The 16,338-nt window shown below is 43.4% G+C and overlaps 1 protein-coding gene across 1 annotated transcript; it reads left to right on the forward strand.

Annotated features, from left to right (window-relative positions):
* The first annotated feature begins 14,687 nt into the window (after positions 1 to 14,687).
* On the forward strand, positions 14,688 to 15,211 carry LOC115899666 (cytochrome c oxidase subunit 7C, mitochondrial-like). The gene has a single exon (XM_030937890.1). The coding sequence runs from the start codon at positions 14,703 to 14,705 to the stop codon at positions 14,892 to 14,894; it is 192 nt and encodes a 63-aa protein (XP_030793750.1). The 5' UTR covers positions 14,688 to 14,702; the 3' UTR covers positions 14,895 to 15,211.
* The last annotated feature ends 1,127 nt before the right edge of the window (positions 15,212 to 16,338 follow it).

The raw sequence follows: 16,338 nt of genomic DNA on the forward strand, positions 1-16,338 counted from the left end.
GCTAGATTCTCATCCATTGTTTGGCCCTCATGCTTGACCTTTTATTCAGATTCTTTATTTTGACAAGTTATTCTTTCTGAACTTGAACTTGTGCTAAGGCTATGGGACTATTGTTGGCTTACTAGGAAACAATAATTCCAAGCATGCTAGACTCCCTGCCTTCCTTCACACTGTTTACTTTACCCGGAATGTACTTCCTTCCATGTCTGCATATCCAAATGCCACCCACCCTCTTCGAGGTTCTATGTAAATATTCCCACCTTCCTGAAAGCTTCCTTGGGTCCCTCCAGCTGCCAGTTGCAAGACAGCGGGTAGTAGCAGAGAGCAAGGATTCTGAAACCAGACTAGTGCAATTCACATCCCAGCTCTGCCACTTCCTAGCCATGGGACTTTGGCTGTTTCTTACTGTATCTGTGCCTTAGTTTCCCCATCTGTAAAATGAAAAAAGAAATAGTACTTATCTCATAGGTCGTTAGGAAGATTAAGTGAGTTAATACATAGTAAGTGCTTAGAACCATACGGGATACATGTTTGTTAAAATAAATAATATTTTATTTTCTGAACTATTAGCATTTCAATTACATCTTTTTTTTTTTGAGACAGAGTCTCACTTAGTTGCCCAGGCCAGAGTGCAGTGGTGTGATCTCTGCTCACTGTGAACTCCGCCTCCTGGGTTCAAGTGATTCTCCTGCCTCAGCCTCCCGAGTAGCTGGATTTACAGGTGCCCGCCACCATGCCCAGCTAATTTTTGTATTTTTAGTAGAGATAGGGTTTCACTATGTTGGCCACACTGGTCTCAAACTCCTGACCTCGTGATCCACTGGCCTTGGTCTCCCAAAATTCTGGGATTACAGGTGTGAGCCACCGCACCTGGCCTCAATCATATCTTTTATAGTGCATATCAGTGTGTGCTTTCTATTACACAAATTATCTTCTCTCCTTTTCTAGGCTGAAAGTTCCTGGAAGGAAACCTGTGTTTGTTTCAGCTCCATATCCCTGTGAATCCTCAAAGTTTGAGATATGTCTCAGTTAATTTAGACAGTTTATTTTGTCAAGGTTGAGGATGTGCCCGTGACACAGTTGCAGGAAATCCTGATGACATGTGTCCAAGGTGGTCAGGGCACAGCTTAGTTTTATACATTTTAGGGAGACATGAGACATCAATCAATATATGTAAGAAGTACACTAATTTGGTCTGGAAAGGTGGGATAACTTGAAGCAAAGGCAGGAAGACTTAAAGCCAGAGGGAGCTTCCAGGTCACAGATAGGTGAGACACAAACAGTTGCATTCTTTTGAGTTTCTGATTAGCCTTTCCAAGAAAGGCAATCAGATATGCCTCTATCTCAATGAGCAGAGGGGTGACCTTGAATAGAACAGGAGGCAGGTTTGCCCTAAGCAGTTCCCAGCTTGGCTTTTCCCTTTAGTTTAGTGATTTGGGGGCCCCCAGATTTATTTTCCTTTCACATCCTTCACAGTACCTTGCATATGGTAGGCACTGCATAAATAAATGTCTTTTTTTTTCCTTTTTTTTTGAGACGGAATCTCGCTCTGTTGCCCAGGCTGGAGTGCAGTGGTGCGATCTCGGCTCACTGCAACCTCCGCCTCCTGGGTTCAAGCGATTCTCCTGCCTCAGCCTCTGAAGTGGCTGGGACTGTAGGCGCGTGCCACCATGCCCGGCCAATTTTTTTGTATTTTTAGTAGAGATGGGGTTTCACCATATTAGCCAGGATGGTCTCAATCTCCTGACCTCGTGACCCGCCTGCCTTGGCCTCCCAAAGTGCTGAGATTACAGGCGTGAGCAATAAATATCCATTGAGTGCTTTCCATGGTAATTGTTGTGGCTTGATCCTCTCATTGCAAGTTACCAAATCAGTAACTCAAAAGGGCATCATGTGTATTGTCTTCCCTGTCCATAAATATTTGTTTATTTCTCAATCATTCCTTTGGATAATGTTCTAGAAAATCTTCCAGAGGAAATACATTGGGATGTGCATCCTGCCAAAACTAGTTCATCCCATGGGCACAGAAAGCTTGAAATTGAAGTAAGGAAGTATGTCAGCTTCCCAGGATGCCTGCTTCCTAGTGGCATTGCTGCAAGGTTCAGAAACTGGTGTCAGTTTCTTCAGGTGTGCAAGCCAGGTCTCACTAACAACTGTTTCAGTACTGTGTTGTTCAGTTAACTTTTAAAAGCCAGTGCCCTCATACAAAGGCTGGGATATAACAAAAGCCTGTCAAGAGTTTTGCCCAGGCCTTTCCTGGGCCTTAAAGCATGACAAAATAATGAAGGAATTCTTAACAGGATCCATTTAGGATTAAACAAGTTTTATGGGGGGTCTGAAGAAACTCTCTGGGCCTCCACAAACAAGTTTCACTAACAGGGAACCCTCCAAATGTCCATGGTTTAGCAGGAGACAAGATAAGGGTAATCACCCCAGCGCCTGGACCCATTTAGATGAAATAAATTTACTGAGGCTCCAGAGGAAGGTTCTTAGGACTCAGACCTTAGTTATAGATTAAAAGAAGTTAATCACGTACGTCTTTAGATGAATGCACACTTACAAGTAGACATATAGCTTAGAAGGTGTATAAGCTCTGGAAAACGTTGTAATTTTGCAGTTGGCCTGGCGATAATTTCCAGGCCTTCTTCCTATAACCAGTTACAGACACAAAAATAGCAAATAGTCAATTTTTATTGAAAACTAGATCTCTAAAGGAGGTCCTGAAAGGCTCTTGTTGGCAGGTTTGCACATTCTCTTTCCATATGGAAATGTACTGAAGAAGCCAAATCAATGTAAGATAGCTGCCTAGTGGGTATAGAGTTTAATAAAGAAATTAGGCCTTCAAGTTATGATTGCTTGATATACCCATTCTACCTAGAGGGAATGCAGTCCAGAAAAGGCAGGTGCTCTGCTCTCATCAGCACTGGAGACACCAACACATTCTGATCATTTCTCTCTCCATTTCCAGTATTCCTGGCCAGTTATTAAAACTTCTATAGTGACATTACTTCTCGTAACGGACAGGCTTCAGTTTCCAAGATTATAACATCTTTTATTTTGCTCTCTAAATGAAGGTTTTCCTTTTGGAGAGATATTCTAAATCCTTGGCTAATGTTTAGAAAAGGCTCTAGCCTCATTAGCAACACATTTACATCTGTCTTTGGTGTGTAATTTTTTAGGGGGAGGAAAATGGGAAACATCCAGTTTTTCCTGGATTCCTGTTAGTTTCAAGTCATGATGGTGACAGATTCTAACCTTCATCCCATACTCAGGAGACTCCCCATTTGAATCTTACAGTTTCAAAAACCCCGAATATAGCTGGCACGTTCATTTCACTGGGAGGCCAATGCCTTCCGTTCAGCTAGTAATTTTCATCTGTTGAATCTGGTTCTAATTTAAAATATCAGTAGGCTCTATAGCTAAAGAAGTCATTTCTATAGTTTCAGAACACACAACTGCAATTTCCCCAGTAAGCTGGAGGAGATACTGTGTGGTTATACAAAAGTGTTTTGTTTTTGTTTGTTTTATTTTAAATATACCTGAACTCCTTGAACAACAGTGAAATTAAGAGAATGTGCTTTCAGTCCAGAGCTTGCTGGTAGGTTACATCCTCCAACTCAGCATGTGCCACGCTCTTGTGGTTCCTAAAGGTCCCGGGAACAGAAGGACGCGGTCACAGATGTCCCTCTGTTCTCAACTAATTAAGTAAGTAAGCTCTACCAGCTCTGTTCTCTCCACATCCTCACCCACGCCACGTCATTGTCATTCCTTGAGCCAGAGTCCTGTGTTCTCATAGAGAATTGGGCTCAATAGGAAGCTTTTATTTGAAAGGCAAAAAGAAAGCTTATGTTTCAGGAGGTGTTTCAAAGAGAAGATTTCAAGAGCGTTAGTGGTTGAACATAATTTCAGCTGCATTAAATTCTGGAGGCAGGTTTTGCTTTAGGCTTCCGGAAATAAGAGTCATAGATAAGGATAAGAATAAGTGTTAAACACAATTCTGAAATCCCCTTATTTTGCAGAGGAGGAAAATTAGTTCCAGAGAAGTGAAGTACCTTATCCGAGGTCACAGAACTTCTTAGTGACGGAGACAGACCTTGAGTCTCGAGGCCTCCTGCTTTTCCAACTAGATCTCACATAATGGAAATTGCAAATGCTGGACAATTTCATTTGCAATTACTAACTCCTAACAATGTTAGTTAAAATTTACTAACTCCTTAAGCACATTGTAGATTATTTTTCTGCTTGTATACATATGTACACAAGCAAACACTGCAATATGCAATATACAGAAAATGTATCCAATACAATTTTGGTAGAATTTTGACTTAATCCTACAGAAACTATTTCTTGAGAGATTACTACATACCACATCCTACATGCCAGTGTGCCTTGAGCTAAAACTGTGAACAAAAACAACATTGATTTTGCTTCATGGAGCTTACAGTAAGTGGAGAATTCAAATCAGCAAAAAGGCAGGAAAGGGGGACTGTGATTAGGAAGGGATCCCTGAGAGGTTGGGTGGGGATAATCAGAGAGGGCGGCTTGGAGGAGGAACTGTTGTCTAGAGGAAAACCTGAAGGTGAGAGGATTCAGGGCTCACACTTGTTGGCATGCCAGGCTGAGCTCCTGTGGGTTTGTGTGTGTTGTTTCCCAGGCTCGGAATGCCCCCAACACCTTGCTGTATCCACATTCTCATTTCCTCTCCCCGTTGACCTCTTAGTCATCTTTTCCTTCTGGGGGCAAGTGTCACCCCTTCAGAAACTCCCTCTCACCCAGAACAGACAAGAGGTCTTTACTCTGGGTCCCTATCAAGTTTTGTTTATCCTTTATTATAACCATTATCATATGCTAAAAATACAAGCTTACCTCTCCGTCTTCTCCAGTAGCTTTCAAGCTCTTAGAAAACAGGGACTTTGTCCTACTCATGTACTTGTGGACATAGTACCAGGTACAGGGCAGGCATTAAATCAATGTCGTTATTTGTGGAATGCAGTGACTGGCATTGGGGTACCCTACAGCTCTCCTCGCACTTTCTCTAAACCACATTTTCTCCTCCAGATTACATTTGAAGCCCCTCATTTGTAAGAGTCACTATTAATAAAAACCTTAGGGTTGCCTTATCAGAGAACGAGAAAGAAAACCTGTCAGAAGAGTAGACAGTCACCACCAGGGTGGGCATGTGGCTGCCTCATGCAGGGCCAGGGTCAGCGCCATGATTGTGCCTTCCTTCTCTCCCTAGCTAGATAAGAATGGAAGCTGCGGACTGCCCCCAGCGAATCCCAGTACCCACATCCTCCTGTGGATAAGCCTTGACTACCCCCAAGCTGAGTCCTGATGGGACAGACGAACAGTGAGATCCAACTTCCCTTGCACTTCTGGTGATTTCTATTGGACTAGAGACTTCACCAGGGAATCTGTGGACCAAAATGAGACATTATTTGAAAATTCTGAAGCCAGGCAAATATTTGTGGGTGGTATGAGAAGAAAAAGATGAACTGTCCATGTGGAGCAAAGAGAAATGTGCCCTGCTTGCTGATTGGGTGGTGGTGGTGATGGCCGTCCCCATCTTTGAAAGGAGAGAAAGCGGCCGGGGGCCTTCTGTGTTCTTGATTGCACTGTTCTATTAGCTAAATCATAAGAATTTTTTTAAAGCTTGTTTTTAATACTTAACTGGTACATTATAACTAGTTTTATTTATCTAGAGATTTTAAAAGGCCAAAAGGCCACAGTCAGCTGCATCCTCCTTGTTGGAATGGATCCATTTCCCTGCTTTTTCATTTCCTGCTCACATGTTAAGAGTTGTGGTTTCCACTTGAAAAGTAGGTCCACAGTGACTGTCTGGGAGTGGCAAACTACACTGGAGATGCAGCGTGTGGAAGAGGAATTAACTTAACTGGCTGTTCTTGTTAACACTGCCCCAGTTGTCATCAGCTTTTGTCTACCACATTTTATCTGTGATAGGGAGACAGGAGTGTCACCTCCTTCTGAGCCTGGCTTCTGTCTGTGCTAGGTAACTTTTTGCACTATTCTATTGAGAGGTGAAGCCAGCTGGACTTCCTGGGTCTAGTGGGGACTCTGCCTTACAAGAGGATTGTAAAACACACCAATCAGCACTCTGTAGTTAGGATTGTAAAACGCACTAATCAGTACTCCCTGGCTGGCTAGAGGTTTGTAAAATGCGCCAATCAGTGCTCTGTAAAAATGCACCAATCAGTCCTCTGTGGCTAGCTAGAGGTTTGTAAAATGGACCAATCAGCACTCTGTAAAATGGACTAATCAGCAGGACATAAGCGGTACAAATAAGGGAATAAAAGCTGGCAACCCCCAGCCAGCAACAGCAACCCGATCAGGTCCCCTTCCACACTGTGAAAGCTTTGTTCTTTTGCTCTTCACAATAAATCTTGCTGCCGCTTGCTCTTCAGGCCCACACCACTTTTAAGAGCTGTAACACTCACCACAGAGGTCTATGGCTTCATTCCCAAAGTCAGCGAGACCACAAACCCACGGGAAGGAAACAACTCCATACACACTATCTATGCCCTCAGTCATTCCAGCAAACTTGCTTGGTATGGACATTTCTAAAATGGAAAGAGCTACTGGTTGGGCGTGGTGGCTCAAGCCTGTTAATCCCAGCACTTTGGGAGGCCAAGGCAGGAATATCGCTTGGGCAGGAGTTCAAGACCAGCCTGGGCAACATAGTGAGACTCTGTCTCTACAAAAATAAAAAATATAATAATTTAAAATAGAAAGACCTAGATGCAGCAACTTAGCCTGGAGTTGAAAAGCACTTGAATGTCAGGTAGATGATGATGTCAAGTGGAGCAAATGCATTTTCTTTCCTCACTCTTCTGGACCTCAGTGTCCTCATCTATCAAATGCAGACATTGAGGGAGGAATCTTCTAGAGTTATTTTCAGGCTCTGATGTTCTTGAATCTCTCTGAGTTTTGTATCATCATAAACAGTACTTCCTGTTGGAACAGGTGCAATTCTTGCTGTGGCAATACCTATATCAGGGAAGAAACTGAAAATCCCCCAGAGTCCCCAGCCTGTGAAGGAGGCAGGAAAAAGAGCTCTCTTGACTGAGACTCAGGAAATGAGTCATGCACCCTGCACCCTGGGGGACACATCTTGAACCAGGGATGAGGGGCCCATCCTGTACAGGGGACGGAAGTGGGGAAGGTGCTTGAGATCTTTCTGCACCTGTCCCTTAGACATTCTCTCTACTCCTGGATGCTCAAAGCCACCATTAGAAAATGGGCTCCCCACACACTCTCCTAATCCCCGTAAGGTAGAGAAACTCCTGGAGGGGGGATTGAGTTGGGTAATAGGCGAGGGAAAAGCCTGTTCTGAGCAGAGAGGAGGTTAATTAAAGGGGAACCAAGAACAGCTTCCTTCTGGGTGCTCCTGTTATAGAAACAGTTCATGGCTCCAAGAAAAGGGGCAGTCAGTGTCTGGAACACAGCAGAGAAGTGGAAGAGAGGGCTGACTTTGGAAATGTGGAATATGACTCAGGGAATGCTTGTATTTAAGGTGGGGAAAGATGGGGTCTTGTGAGTCTTTGCCTTCTTCTCTCCTCACATAGTGGATTGGGGTTGGATCAGGGCAAGTGTTATCAGGCTCTCTACTTGTGCCCCGGGACCTAATGGGATTCCAGAAAGGCAGGTGAACCCTGCTGGAGATGTGTGCATGCCTGGCGGTGCTCTACTTGTGCAAGTGCCCCCGGAAGTGGAGGAGGCCATTCAGCCTCTGATAGTCATGTGCTCCCCTGAAAGTTAAGCCAGGCTTTATGTGAGGCAAAAATAAGATGATTGAGTAGAACGAGGGAGGGGGTTTTAGTACATTGCCCAACTCCCTAGAGGTGAAGACATTTAGCAATGGCCATTGCTAAGAGAATCTGCTCTTCAACAAAACAAGCTAATTCTTAAACATCTTTATTGAGTGCCTACTGAATGCTTGGACAATGGACAAAGATTCTTATAAAAAAAACTTTTCTGTGAGCCCTAAACATGCTCTCTGGGTCTGCCGGCCTGATCCGAGCTCATTAAAATTCCAGATGTCGGAAGGAGGCTGCGCTCCATGCCATGATTTAAGCCCTCCTTGGTTAGTTCACAGCAACCCCTGCTGCCCTCATGGAAAGTGCCAGGTTCATGCCCTCAGCTGCACTTCAGTGGAGAAGGGTGCCAGGTGGGTCTGACTCCAGGGCATGGTGAATTTTCTTAAAGCAAAGGGTACTTGAACCCCCAATGTGTGCATGAATCCTCAGAATTTTTTTTTTTTTTAAGGATAGTGTTTGTAGCTTGTACCAGATTGAAAAAGAAAGGAAGGAAGGAAGGAAGGGAGGGAGGGAGGGAGGGAGGGAGGGAGGGAGGAAGGAAGGAAGGAAGGAAGGAAGGAAGGAAGGAAGGAAGGAAGGAAGGAAGGAAGGAAGGAAGGAGAAAAGGAGAAGGGAAAGGGGAAGGAAAGGGTGGTAAAGGGAAGGGAAGGGAAGAAGAAGGCAAAAGACATGGGAGGGGAGGGGAGAGGAGAGGAGGGGAGGGGAGATCAAGCCCCTTTCCCAGGTCCACCAACTGCTTCACAGCTCAGGGGCTGGGTGGGGCCATTCCTTGTTCAGTCTCTGCTGTCACTGTTCTTATCCTACCTACTTTTCCAAAAGCAGGGAACTGTACAATCCCCTCCAGCTGGCTTAACCATTTGAAGGCTCTTTCTTGACTGCATATCCATTCATTGCCATGGAGGGAGAATGCTGGAAGAAAAGTCACCAGGTTGACCCTTGCTCCCTGACTTCAAAAGAGATGTCTCCAACAGACTTCCCTCAGGGTGGGGGGCTCATGGCTTTGGCCAGCCATTGTGCAAGCAAAGAAATAACTCCTAAGCTTAGCTCCTGAAAGCAGGGAGCAGAGGGAAACCACTGCAGTATCTGGAAAGAGGGCGAGGTCCCCTGTTTGCTGGATAAGGAAGTGGGAGTGGGGGTGTGAAACTGGCTGGAACCATAATCTCCATGAAAGAAACGTCAAGCTCTGGAAGGGGTGTATCACCTTTCTACTGTTAGTTCTAGCCTTTTTCCTGTTTTTGTAAAACTCCGAAACCCATTGATTTTCTTTTACCGCTGATGGATGTGTTTGCTAATTTGCTAATAATATTGCCTTCTACTGACAGGAAGGAACTTGTATTTGGTTACTTAATTTTGTTTCAGATGCCAGCCCTGTAGGAGGTGGAGGTGTCTGGACATTGATGAATGGGATATTTTCTTGCTAAAGAGGGGGGCGCTTTCTCATTTATCTCTGAGTTTTCTCTTTTGTTTACTCACTGCCCACCTCCTGAAGCTTTCTCCAGAGAGTGGCTCCCTGCGTATTTGGGGAGTTCTTCCTCACTTGCTGTGCTGGCCTGAGCCCTCATTCTCCCCCTAACTGGAATGGTCTGTGCTATTCCCACAGCACTTCGTGTTTATGACCCTTTGGAGAAAAAGCAGTGAGTAAAAACAGAAAGTTCTCTTTAGAGATATGCTTACATTGTCAGAGGCGTTCGAGCCAGAGCAACTCCATCTTGAATAGGGACTGGGTAAAATAAGGCTAAGGCCTACTAGGCTGCATTCTCAGGAAGTCAGATATTCTCAGTCACAGGATGAGATAGGAGATCACAAGATACAGGTCATAAAGACCCTGCTGATAAAACAGGATAAGGTAAAGAAGCCGGCCAAAACCAAGATCACAATGAAAAGTTATCTCTGGTCCTCCTCGCTGCTCATTATACACTAATTATAATGCATTAGCATGTTACAAGACACTTTCACCAGTGCCATGACACTTTATAAATGCCATGGAAACATCCGAAAGTTACCCTATATGGTCTAAAAGGGGAGGAACCCTCAGTTCCAGGAAATGCCTGCCCCATTCCCAGAAAACTAGTGAATAATCCACCCCCTATTTTGCATATGATCAGGAAATACCCATAAAAACAGCCAGTTAGCAGCCTTGGGGCTCCTCTGCCTATGAAGTAGCCATTTTTTACTCCCTTAGTTTCCTAATAAACTTGCTTTCATCTTATGGACTAGCCCCAAATTCTTTCTTGTGCAAGATCCAAGGAACCTCACTTGGGGTCTGGATTGGGGCCCCTTTCTGGTAAAATTATTGTGACTGGAAAAATAGCATGGTGCCAGAAGTTGAGGTGTGAAAACATGTAGATTGTAAAGCCAGGGGTCTCTTTCTAGCAGTGACTAGAAGCAGGGATCCCTAAGGCTAGAGTAATTTTTTTTTTCCTGGGGGAGCAAAGCATATCTACCAGTAGGATGGGACAAAGGTAAATCAGGTGCAGCAACTTGTGTAATAGAACAAGCAATAAACTTGTGGCTGAAGGATTAGATTTTAAATCTCAACTCTGCCACTTACTAGCTTTGTAACTTCTAGCCAATAATTCCTAAGTTTCAGTTTCTCATCTATCTAATAAAAATAATAATGTATTAATTAGGATGGCTTTATTTGCAAATAACTGAAAACCCAATTCAAAATGGTTTAAATACTGAAGGAAACGATTAGCTCATGGCTACTAAAAAGTTTGTAAGTGGCATAAGCTTCAGGCATGGTTTGATCAGGGTTCCAGATGCATTTCTCTCTGAGTCTCTGGTTTCTGCTCTTCTTCATTTGCTTTTCTCCTGGAAGAAAGATGGTGGCAGCTCTTCCAGGCCTCCCAGAGGCATATCACATACAGAACTTCTCTTCTCCAATCACTGGCCAAAATTATTGTACATCATCCTGACTGGACCAACTTACATCATGTGCTAACTCCTAAACCAATTTTTTGACTTGGCGGATACCAGGCACTGTTCGTCTTAGGCCTCAGTCACACATTCTCTATACCAACCACCTTAGCATGTGGGATGGAATTGCTAATGGATTTCAGCTGGGGATTTTGAGAATACCATTTAAACAGTACAACTGCTTCATGGTAGAGAAGGGGTTTGCTGGCGATGTCAACTAAGGTACCATTGTTCATGAAGGATTAAAGGGAAAATTAAAAATTTTGGCACATATGAACATCCCTAACCTATGAGGACATGTCCAAATATTGGTCAAATCTGAGTTTGTGGTGAAATGTCATATATAGGCTTTCGATTGCTGTGTAACAATTTATCACAACCCAGCAGCTTTCCACAACACCCATTTATTAACTCATTTATAGGTGAGAAATATGATCATGGTGTGCCTGGATTCTCTGCTCAGGATATCACGAGACCACTATCAACATGTCGCCCAGACTGTGTTTTTGTCTGAAGCTTGGAGTTCTATTCCAAGCTCAAGGAAGTTGTTGACAGAGTTGAATTCCTTGCCGGTATAGGACAGAGGTGCTTGTTTCCTTGTTGGCTGCCATTGGGGGACCATTCTCAACTCCTACATGCTGTTTCTAGGTCACTCATCTTCAAAGCTAGCCATGCCGACTCTCCCTTGCATCAAATCCCTTTCATGGGTAACTTCTGTCTCTGGCTTCTCTACACAGAATTAAAGGGCTCAAGTGATTAAGTCAGGCCCAACCAAGGCCCCTGCACCCAGTCTATGTTATATTTCAATCACAGTGCATTATGACAGCACAATAAATATTTGTTGAATGGATAAACTAACATGGTTCCCAAGGCCCTTTATGGTCAGGCCCATTCTTATCTCTTGTCAACACTAACACAAACACATACACACACACACACACATCTGTCCACACTCCTAGGCCAACCCTGCTAGACCCGCAGATTTCAGCTGCCGTAGTCTCTTTGATCCCTCAAGTCTGGGTCAGGCTCCCATAAGCACTCCTCTCATTGCGTTTTTTACAGGATGATATGTTAGCTTCCTACAAGAATTTCAGATCGAGGAAAGCAGGAACTCATCTATGCAGATTGCCTTGGGATGCAATGGGCCATGAATTTTGACACATATTTTGACAAAGACTCAGATGTTCTGACACCACTTGCACTCTTCAGCCAAGAATTCCTTAACACTATGCTGGTGACTGGAATTTAGACCCCTCTTGGCTTCAGAATTCTGCTTTCATTTGCTTTCTCATCGGTTGAGAAGAGCTTAGGTTAAACCCCACAGTAAACTGCAAAATGCCACGTGGCTAACAAGTGCAAGAATGCTATTATGAGGGTTTGATATGAAGAAATAGCTTGGACAAGGGCTTCTTGCTTTTCAAGCAGGTGTTAAATGCACTAAAGAAATGTTCACCTTCCCATTACTCTACCACCTGCAACTTTTCTCTGCAGCATGGGTAGCTGGTGGGTGGTCATGAAGAAAGTGTTCATCTTATGAATCTTTCCTTCTGTTTAAAAGTCCATTTCCCTTTTGTAGAGAAATACACTACAAGGGAGCAAGATGCCATGAGAGTGTTAACAGCCAAAAGTAATGGGCCGGGCAAGCATGGGTAAGAAAGCAGGAAGTCCCTGTCAGGACTCTCTGTTTTAGTGGTTTTCTGAACTCGAACAAGTTCTTCAAACTTAGATGCTCTGCTAAGCTCTTGGGAGGGAAAGACGAAATAGTTTTTGCTGGTGGTAGAGACAGAAATGGAAGCAGAAAATGACAAATGACATCTAGCTTGATCCATCCTGTAAGAAAAGAGATGCAGGGCAGAGAAAAGGACCAGTGATGACATTTGAATTTCACCTTAAGCCTGAGTGGGAGTTTGCCAAGAGGAGTAGGAGAAAGGGAATCTAGGCAGGCAGAGAGTATTGAGAAATTATACAGAGGCACGAATAAGAAAGGGAGGTGGAAGGGAGGGAGCATTGGTTGAAGGCGCTGTATGTACCAAATGCTTCACAAGGGTCATCTCATTTCATGTTTCCCAGAACCTCAGGAAAGTGGACATCATTCTTCCCATTTGATAGATGAAGAAACTGAAGTTCAGAGTGGTTAAGGTCACAAAGCCTGTCAGTTATGAAGAAATAACTAAAGTTCAAGTTTTTCTGATTCAATGCCTTCATTTTTTTCATGGCACCTCATCACACTCCCTCTGCCTGGGTTGGAAAGAGGGTGAGAAGTTCAGGGTGGAGGGAGAGAGGATGGGAAATTGACAGATTGGCTGGGAGATCAGCTGGGGTGGTACTGGGAAGGGCCTGGTGAGGAACTCTAAATAATTTGTCTTGTATCTGGAAGGCTGTGTGTGTGAGAAAGAAGTGTGTGTGTGTGAGACACACACACATCCAACAGATGTGTGTGTGTGTGTGTGTGAGAAAGAGAGAGACACACACAACATCCAACAGAAGTGTGTGTGTGTATGAGAAAGAGAGAGAGCACGCACACGTGCATGCACTTAACAGAGAAATGCCATAATAGCGTTTTTATTTTTTCCATTGTTGATTCATATATACGATTCAAAATGCAAAAGGCACAAAAGAGTGCTGAAGGTGTAATTTTCCTCCTGTCCCTGACCCCCAGCCATCTCCAGAGGAGGTGAGCATCACCCATTCCTTACTTATCCTTTTTGGGATGGTCAGTGCATACAGAAGCAGAGAGATGGGGGTGCTAACATGATAATTGCACCCTGATGTTTTGTGACATAGGAACATATTTTTGAGGTTGTTTTTTATAACTGTTTATAAAATGTTTGTCTATTTTTTTTAACAGCTGCATAGTGTTCCATTGATTGTATTTGCTGTCATTTGTTTTTAAAAGATCCGTACTGGTAGGCATTTGAGTTATTTCCGTTACAAAAATGTTGCATAAACTTTTGTGTCATTTCACTCATGCTTAAGTATATCCATAAGAGACATTCCCAGAAGTGGAACTGCTGGGTCACAGGGCAGAGGCAGCATTTGTAATTTGCTAAATCTTGCCCTACTGCCCTCCACGGAGGTTGCAATTTCTACTCCTACTGCTAGTGTGTAAGGGCACCTCTTTCTCAGTCAACACCTTTGCTCACACAGTGGGCTAGAAAACTTTGGATTTTTGCCAAAGTTTAGGAGACAAATGCTATTTCAGTGAAGTTTTACTATTTATTTATTTATTTATTTATTTATTTTTGAGGAGGAGTCTTGCTTTGTCGCCCAGGCTGGAGTGTCATGGCGCCACCTTGGCTCACTGCAACCTCCGCCTCCCTGGTTCAAGCGATTCTCCTGTCTCAGCCTCCTAAGTAGCTGGGATTACAGGCGCGTGCCACCACACTGGGCTCAGTTTTATATTTTTAGTAAAGACAAGGTTTCACCATGTTGGCCAGGCTGCCTTTGAACTCCTGACCTCAGGTGATCCACCCGACTCGGCCTCCCAAAGTGCTGGGATTACAGGCATGAGCCACTGCACCCGGCCCTCAGTGAGGTTTTACTTTCAGTTACTTTATGGAGCGCAATTGTGTGTCTCTTAAATTTGCTATTTTGTATCCACCTTGTGATTTTAAAAAAATTATCTGCCCATTTTTCTATTTAGTTCTTGATCATTTTTTGTTTCATTTATTTTTAGGAGCTTAAATGCACTATGTGTATTTTATAAAGAAAAATAGATAATAGCATTAGTCATGAGGATGGTGTGAGATAGGAATGGGGTGAGGGAGACAGAAATGGGAAGGGAGAGCCATTTCTGGGTAGAAATGATAGGGCTGATGACTGAGTTAATGTGGTAGGTAAGGGGAGAGGGAAGTCAAGTATGAATTTGAAAAATCTGGTCGTGAAAACAAGGTCTTGGTGAGGTGCCGCCATTTCATCCGTACTCGGTGCGGTGCTTCCAGCAGCGCTATGTGGGGCCACAGCATCCGGAGGTTCACAACCTCTGTGGTCCGTAGGAGCCACTATGAGGAGGGCCCTGGGAAGAATTTGCCATTTTCAGTGGAAAACAAGTGGGCGTTACTAGTTAAGATGTGTTTGTACTTTGGATCTGCATTTGCTGCACCCTTCCTTATAGTAAGACACCAACTGCTTAAATCATAAGGATGTTTCAGTTCGTCCATTTAACAGATATGAAGAGCATTTTAAGAGATACAGCCTCTGGAAATGGATCAAACTCTAACTCATGGCATACTAGATATGTTTGTCAATAAACTTATGACATGAATGCTTAATGCCTCTTTTTTGAAATAGGGAATGTAATACTTGGCCATTTGCCTACTTTATTAATTTGGGTAACATTCCAGTATTACTCTGTGATTTAGCTTATTTAATAGTGTTAAACTGAGGTTATATTAAATTTTTGATTCCCAGGTCAGGATTTTGTTGGTAATTTATGCAATAAAAGGGAAATACAAATCAAAAAAAAAAAAAAAAAAGAAAAATCTAGCTTGGGAGGCTGGGTAAGCAGTGACTTATGAACTAAGATCAGGAAAACCACAGAAGTAGCTTGGGGTGATGGGAATTTGCCAATAATTATTACCTATATGCATGTATGTATATACTGTGTGTGTATGTATATATGTACATATATCTGTTGTATGATTATATGTATATGTAATGGTCCCCCAATTTTTTGGCTCCAGGGAACAGTTTTGTGGAAGGCAATTTTCCCAGAGAATGGGACAGGAGGAGGATGGTTTTGGGGCAATTCAAGCGCATTACATTTATAGTGCACTTTATTTCTATTATTATTACTTTGTAGTATATCATGAAATAATGATAAAACTCACCATAATGTAGAATCACTGGGAGCCCTGAATTTGTTTTCCTGCAACCGGATGGTTCTATCTGGGAGTGATGGGAGACTATAAAAGATCGTCAGGCATTAGATTCTCATAAGGAGCATGCACCCTAGATCCCTTGAATGTGCAGTTCACAATAGGGTTCACGCTCCTATGAGAATCTATTACTAATGCCTCCGCTGATCTGACAGGAGGTAGAGCTTAGGTGGTAATGCGAGCAATGGGGAACTGCTGTCAATACAGGTGAAGCTTCACTCACTAGCCCACCACTCACCTCCTGCTGTTTGGCCTGGTTCCTAACAGGCCACAGACTGGTACTGGTCTGTGGCCCGGGAGTTGGAGACTCCCATGTATATGTATGTATGTGTATGTATACATATATAAAAGATCTATCTATCTATCTCCCATATGATAAAGGATTTGAAGCAGTTTATAAAACACAGACACACTGCAAAAGAATGAAATTAATTGAAGAAATTTGTTTGAAGGAAAAATTAGGAAAATGAAACAATAAATCCAGGGGTGAGATTACATCTGGCAGTGTGTATTATGCAGTCCTCTGCAGTTGCTAAAGGTAGGCTGTCAATTTGGCCCAAAGCCTCCTGCAGGCCAAAGCTAAGGTGGAAACACACCAGACTGCCAGAGTGACCGTGCAAACAATCACCTGTCTTGGCCTCACCGGACAAATCAGCTGCCATTAGCATTAGCGTCTCCATTCTGTCAATTCTTGCCCCTTAATGACA

Source organism: Rhinopithecus roxellana, chromosome 9 (assembly GCF_007565055.1).
Source record: "Rhinopithecus roxellana isolate Shanxi Qingling chromosome 9, ASM756505v1, whole genome shotgun sequence".
NCBI classification, from domain to species: Eukaryota; Metazoa; Chordata; class Mammalia; order Primates; family Cercopithecidae; genus Rhinopithecus; species Rhinopithecus roxellana.